The sequence below is a fragment of the Empidonax traillii genome, unplaced genomic scaffold (assembly GCF_003031625.1).
Source record: "Empidonax traillii isolate 1590-97213 ecotype Southwest subspecies unplaced genomic scaffold, ASM303162v1 scaffold619:size634076, whole genome shotgun sequence".
Lineage (NCBI taxonomy): Eukaryota > Metazoa > Chordata > Aves > Passeriformes > Tyrannidae > Empidonax > Empidonax traillii.
In genome coordinates this window covers 382,404-389,440 of record NW_020955812.1, presented here as the reverse complement: position 1 = coordinate 389,440, position 7,037 = coordinate 382,404, and the positions used below count along the sequence as shown (strand labels likewise).

At 48.9% G+C, this 7,037-nt stretch overlaps 1 protein-coding gene across 2 annotated transcripts in view; it reads left to right on the top strand.

The window, feature by feature from the left end:
* Positions 1–2,527: 2,527 nt before the first annotated feature.
* CROT (carnitine O-octanoyltransferase) overlaps positions 2,528–7,037 on the top strand; it is a 22,585-nt gene continuing 18,075 nt past the window's right edge. Inside the window, exons 1-2 of one of the 2 annotated variants that reach the window (XM_027898733.1) lie at positions 2,528–2,564; positions 3,117–3,240. In XM_027898733.1, coding sequence (XP_027754534.1) covers positions 3,126–3,240 — 115 coding nt within the window. In that variant the 5' untranslated portion in view covers positions 2,528–2,564; positions 3,117–3,125. The remainder of the gene's footprint in view (positions 2,565–3,116; positions 3,241–7,037) is intronic. The other variant, XM_027898732.1, reaches the window with a different exon arrangement.

The following is a 7,037-nucleotide window of genomic DNA, read 5'->3' as shown; positions in this document are numbered from 1 at the left end:
CATCTGATTAGCAAAGACTCTATAGGTGTTTAACATACTAAAACTCATTTAGTAGGGCATTAATCTTGACTATCTGTTGGACATGTTAACCACAAAGTAACTTCTTTCCATATAACTGCACATAGCAAGAGGTGACAGAACAAAGTGGCCCAGAAAAGGAGAGCGAGATAGGTGTGTTGGGTTTGGCTGCAGTAGAGTTAATTTTCTTCACAGTGGCTAGTATGGGACTGTGGTTTGATTTGTGCTGAACACAGGGTTGATAATATAGAGATACTTTTGTTATTGCTGAGCAGGGATTACACAGACCCACGGCCTTTTTGTACTGCCACCACTGGTAAGGAGCTGAGAGTGCATGGGAAGCTGGGAGGAGGCACAGCCAGGACAAGTGACGCCACTTGACCAAAGGGATATTTCATACTGTATGACATCATGCTCAGTATGTAAAGTGGGAAGGAAGAAGGTGGAAGCTGGGGGCATTTTGAGTGATGGCATTTGTTTTCCCAAGTAAACGTTATGGGTGACAGAGCCCTGCTTTCCTGGGGACGGCTGAACACCTGCCTGCCCATGGGAAGCAGTAAATTAATTTCTTGGTTTGCTTTGCTTGTGTGTGCAGCTTTTGCTTTCCTTATTAAGCTGTCTTTATCTTAGCCCATAAGTTTTCTAACTTTTACTCATCTGATTCTCCCCCTGATCCCACTGGTGGGGAATTGAATAAGCAGATGTGTGTCTGGGGTTAAGCCACAACAGTAGGCAACGGGAAGTCATTTTGGCACCAAAAGCATATAGTAACAGAGAAGCAAACTGAGGGTGCCACTGCTGCAGATGGAAAGAGGAAAGAAGTCAAGCAACAAAGCCTTGTTCACATTAGCTGTGAGTGAGAACGATGACTTTTGTTCTGAGCATAGCAGGTTATGTCACAGAAAATAAATTTATGGATCTGGGCTGAGCCATAGCTTTTCAGTGCACACCACCCAAGTACACATGCAAGTGTCAGAGACCCGTTCAGTGAGCCCAAGAGCAGTACTGGGCAGGCATCTCTCAGAGACCTCATTAACCATGGCAAGTAGGACTGTGTGGGCCTCACATGTCTTTCCCAGCATAAGTGGTGCTTCACCATGTGGTGAAATATTTGCTCTATGATGTGACAACTGCTCCAAATCCCACACACTCTCACTGCTGGTAGTTTCTGCTTAATCCTACTCCCGTGAAGCTGCAAGTCACACCCCACAAGCCTCTCTCCCACACACCACTTTAAAAGGTGGCACAGAATGAGTCTAGCCCAGACCTGCTCCACAGAAACACCCTTGCAGATTCCTGAGCTACTGCCCACCCACAAAGCACTTGGGCCACCTACCCTGGACAAGGAGCCCCCCAGGGGCAGCCAGGGCTTGCAGCTGGGCTCAGTCCTGCTAAGGATGCCACTGGAGTTAAGAGCAGAGCCCATGAGGGACAGCAGCTGGGAAGAGCCCATGCCCTCAGCACAGCCCCTGCCATGCTTTCTCCCCATGTCACAGAATCATAGAATACCCTGAGTTGGAAGGGACCCACAAAGATCATTGAAGTCCACTCCTGGCCCTACACAGGACCATCCCAAAAATCATACCATGTGCCTGAGAACATTGTCTAAGTGTTTTTGAACTCTGTCAGGCTTGGTGCTGTGACCACTTCCCTGGGGAGCCTGTTCCAGTGCCCAACCACCCTCCGGGTAAAGAGCCTCTTTCTAAGATCCAACCTAAACCTCCCCAGACGCAACTTCAGGCCATTCCCTCAGGTTTTGTCACCGGTCACCACAGAGAAGAGATCAGTGCCTGCCCCTCCACTTCCTCTCACAAGGAAGTTGTAACTGCAATGAGGTCTCCCCTCAGTCTCCTCCAGGCTTGAACAGACCAAGTGACCTCAGCTCCCCTCAAGGCCCTTCACCATCTTCACTGCCCTCTTTTGGACACTCTCTAACAGCTTGATATCTTTCTTATATTCCAGTGACCAAACTGCACACAATATTCCACGTGAGGCCACACCAGCTAAGAGCAGAGCGGGACAATCCTCTCTCACACCTGGCTGGCGATGCTTTGCCTGGTGCCCCCAAGATACGGTCGGCCCTCCAGGGCACTGCTGACTCCTATTCAACTTGCCATATATCAGGACTCCCAGGTCTCCGGCCTCTCCTTTCCCCTTCTATACACCCAACCAGGGTCCCAGGGGCAGAATGCGGCACTTGCCCTTGGTAAGCTTCACACGGTTGGTGACTGGCCAACCCTCCGATTTGCCGAGGTCTATCTGCAAAGCCTCCCTTCCTCCGAGAGAGTCAACGGCTCCTTCCAATTTGAAACTGCACTTTTATTCGCCCCCCTCCCCAGGGCCCCGGAGCGCAGGGGGCGGTCAGGCCGCTCTCTGCTCCCACCCCGGCGCCCGCCCCGCCCCGCGCGGCTTCCGGACGCGCTGGGAACTGGGGCAGAGGCGAGGGCGGCGGCCGGAGCGGCGGGCAGGGCAGGCAGGGCTGGCAGCGAGCCGGGCGTGTGCAGGCCGGGGTGAGTGGTGGCCTCTGCCGACCTCTTTCCTCGGGGGTGCGCGGCGGCGGGGCAGAGGGGTGGGCTCGGCTCGGATCTCTCCTTACCCCCGGCCCCGTCCGCACGGGGCTCTCCGGGGCAGCTCCCGAGCTGCTGTACATGGGCAGTGGTGCCGCGGGCCCCGCGCCCTGCTCGGCCCGCCCCGGGGAGCGCGGGGTCGGGGGGCACGGCCGGGGGCCTCGGGGAGGGTCTGCGGGGGCGGCGAGCTGGGGCCGCCAGCCGGGCTGGGAGAGTGTTCCACCTTGGCCAGTTGTCCTCTGGTCTCGGGCGGGTGTCCCAGGGCCGACTGGCTTCTCCTCGGGAAAGAAAGCGACAGTCCTCGAGCTTGTTAATATCGACATGCCGAGCATTAATAGCCGCCTGGGCATCGTTTCCCCCTGTTATGTGTGTGCCTCTCGTGGCTGCAAGCCAACAAGAAGTCCTCGGTCCAGGCTTTGTCGGGGGGTGTTTCCTGATATGTCTTTTAGCGTCTCAATGGCGGGAGGCCGGAGCGGGGGAGGTTTGTCATCGAACTTGGGTTCGTGAGTAGTCTGTTTGGTTGTGCTGCAGATCTGCATCATGGAAAAGCAAGTGCTTGAATCCGCAGAGGAGCGGACATTTCAGTACCAAGATTCTCTGCCATCCCTGCCAGTACCTCCTCTTGATGAATCTTTAAGTAAATACCTCGATGCAGGTAATGATAGCGTGGCATGTGATGTTTCAGCCGGGCTGAAGATGTTTGCGAAATGGTTGTAGAGACAGCTTGTATCAGCTGGTGTAATTGGAGTGTGGGATACACACAAGCTAAGACTGCCAAAGGCTTTTTCAGATTCAAACCTAAAACTTAATTGTCCAGAGCAATCTGAGTAAAAATTTTCATTTTATCCCTAATTACCCTTCTTCAGGGGAATTGGGCATGTGGAAAGGTTAACTCTTTGGTTTGAGGGTGGATTTTTTTAGTTGTTTTTTTCCAGCTGTATCAGCTGGTCTAATAGAGAATTATCTTTTATCTACAAATTTTGTTTTGCATAACTGCTTGTTCATGACTGCGTTTGGCCAGGATCTTTGTAAAAAAACAGTTATTTAAAACTTTTCATTGGTGAGAAAGAAGATAATTGACTAACTATACAGTAGTAGGAAAAGGCAGTGGTAAGCGTTTATTGGATAATTTAACTTGAATAATTTCTTCCTTGAAATATTGACTAGTCTAAAGAAGATCACATAAAAGTTTTGAAAATATATGAATGCACTTGTGTCTAGCTTTGTTTATAAAGCAGAGATGACTGGTTAGTTCTTTATTGTCTGGTCTTGATATATTGGGATTGGCAAAATACAGTATCTTGATACAGTATCTTGAGATTACTTTCTTATGTTTCTTCAATTATTTTCAGAATTCTGAGACAGTGAGTTTTTTTCTGGAACGTCTACTTTGTGTCTTTACCATCTTACATGTATTGGAGGAATACTAACAGAGTAAGACCTGGAGTTCTCTCCTTAGCAGGAACATACTACACCAGAACTTCCCTTTCCCAAAATAGAAATCCTGATGTTCACTCTGAGTTCCCATTTGTTCTGAGTGTAGTGGAAATGGCCCACTTCTTTGGTGTTCATTGCCTCATTGCTTTTTGATGCAGAATGTTGAAATCGTGGTTTTAGAGCAAAAACGCTGTGTATATATTCATGTCCAAAAAAATACATTTTCTTTCTGTTGTAATACAGATTACCTGAAGTTGTGCTGTAACAGCAGTGAACCTGTGATAACCAAATTCCTGTTTAGTTTTGTTAGCCGAGCTAGCTCTCAAAGTTAATATACAACTCTCTCATGGAGTGATAAAATCTCAACAGTGATTTGTTTGCTCTTGTTTTCTGGTTATGATCTGTGTTTTCATAATTAACTTATCACATTGTTTTCATGCTGAAGTTAGTTGCTGCTTACTCTTGCTTGTACATAAATCGTTCTATAACTTGCATTACTGTTGTTGCTCTCCTTTAAGCTCACTGGCAGTAGGAGAAAAGTTAATCCAGTATTTGTTGTTCTGCCACAGTCTTCCCTTGTACAAATCACTTCAAGCCAAAGTGTGCTGCATAGTTTTAGACACTAGCTGGGCGGTTCTCATTGCTTAAACTTATTTGTTTTAGTCTTTGAGGGTGAGTGAAGGAAAGGAGGTGCTTCTGAAGAACAATTCAAAACCTCCAAATCACTTTTGATACAGGCTCTAAATCATTCCAGGGAAACTATCTTTCATTGGAGGAGAGCTCCAGGCACTTGCCATTAGTCAGGGTCCCTGTTGGTAAAGCATTTGTTTTTTTAAAGCCAGTCAACTGGAAAAGCAATCTCTAAATATGCCTTAATTAAGGCTTTACAGTAGCTACCTGTTCTTTAATAAGTTAACCTTGTTTTGAAGGTAAGCCTTGAGAAGAGAAGGTGACCACTTGGATGCTCCAACACCTCAATGTCTTTCCTGAACTGAGGGGCCCAGAACTGAACACAAGACTCCAGGTGTGACCTCACCAGCACTGAGTACAGGGGAAGGATCACTGCCCTGGTCCTGCTGACCACACTGTTCCTGATGCAGGCCAGGATGCCAGTTACCTTCTTGGCCACCTGGGCACACTGCTGGCTCATGTTCAACTTCCTGTCAATCCAAACTCCCAGATCCCTTTCCACCTGGCTGCTCTCCAGCCACTCTGTCCCGAACCTGTAGTGCTGCAGAGCGTTGTTGTGGAGGACCCAGCACTTGGCCTTCTTAAACTTCATCTCATTTGAATCAGCCCAACTCTCCAGCCTATCCAGGTCCCTCTGCAGAGCCCTCCTGCCTTCCAGCAGGACAACACTCCCTCCCAACTTGGTGTTGTCTGCAAATTTACTAATGATGGACTCAATCCCCTCATCCAAATCATCGATAAAGATGTTAAAAAGGACTGGGCCCAACACTGATCCCTGGGGAACACCACTGGTGACCGACCACCAACTGGATGCAGCCCCATTCACCAGCACTCTCTGGGCCCGGCCCTTGAGCCAGTTCCTGACCCAGCACAGAGTGCCCCTGTCCAAGCCATGGGCTGCCAGCTTTTCCAGGAGTATATTACGGGAGACAGTGTCAAAGGCTTTGCTGAAGTCCAGATAGACACATCCACAGCCTTCCCCTCATCTACCACGTGGGTCACCTGATCATAAAAGGAGATCAGGTTGGTCAAACAGGACCTGCCCATCCTAAACCCATGTTGGCTGGGTCTGATCCCTTGTCCGTCCTGTAGGGGCTGTGTGATTGCACTCAGGATGATCTGCTCCATAACTCTGCCAGGCACTGAGGTCAGGCTGACAGGCCTGTAGTTACTAGGGTCAGCCTTGCATCCTTTTTTATGGATTGGGGTGATATTTGCCAACTTCCAATCATCTGGGACCTCCCCCGTGAGCCAGGACTGTTGGAAGATGATGGAGAGCAGCCTGGCAAGCTCTTCTGCCAGCTCCCTCATCACCCTAGGATGGATCCCGTCTGGTCCCATGGACTTGTGTAGATCCAGGTGGCTCAGTAAGTCACTGACTGTTTCCTTCTGGAATACAGGGGGGCTATTTAGCTTCCTGTCTCTGTCTACCAGCTCCAGAAGACAGTTGTCCCTGTCCTATTGGTGAATAGTGAGGCAAAGTAAGTACCTCAGCCTTCTCCTTATTCCTGTTAATTATGTTTACCCCCAAGTCCAACAAGGAATGGAGGTTTTCTTTGCCCCTCCTTTTGTTATTAATGTATTTATAGAAGCACTTTTTGTTATCCTTAACAGAAGTAGCCAAATTGACTTCAAATTGTGCTTTTGTCTCTCTAATTTTCTTTCTGCATGATCTAGTTATATTCCTAAACTCAGGGGGAAGGGGTTGAAACCGGGCTCTCCAGTGATCAACCTAGGGATGGAAAGCCTGAGTTAAGAATTAAATCAACAGCCCACCTGAAGTGCATGTACACTAATGCATGCAGTATGGGCAACAAACAAGAGGAGCTGGAAGCCACTGTGCAGCATGAAGGCCATGATGTAGTCGCCATCACAGAAACGTGGTGGGATGACTTGCATGACTGGAGTGCTGCTATGGAAGGCTACAAGTTCTTCAGAAAGAACAGGCAGGGTAGGAGAGGTGGAGGGTGGCTTTATATGTTAGAGAATCTCTTGACTCTGTTGAACTTGAGGTCAGCAACGATAAGGTTGAGTGCCTGTGGACCAGAATCAGGGGGAAGACCAACAAGGCGGACATCATCATAGGTGTCTGTTACAGACCACCCTACCAGGATGATGAAGGGGATGAATTATTCTACAAGCAGCTGGCAGATGTCTCAAAATCGTCAGCCCTTGTCCTTGTGGGTGACTTTAACCTGCCGGATATCTGCTGGGAGCTCAATACTGCAGAGAAGAGGCAGTCTAAGAGGTTCCTGGAGTGTATAGAGGACAATTTCCTTCATCAACTGGTAAATGAACCTACCAGGGGTAAGGCCCCGCTAGACC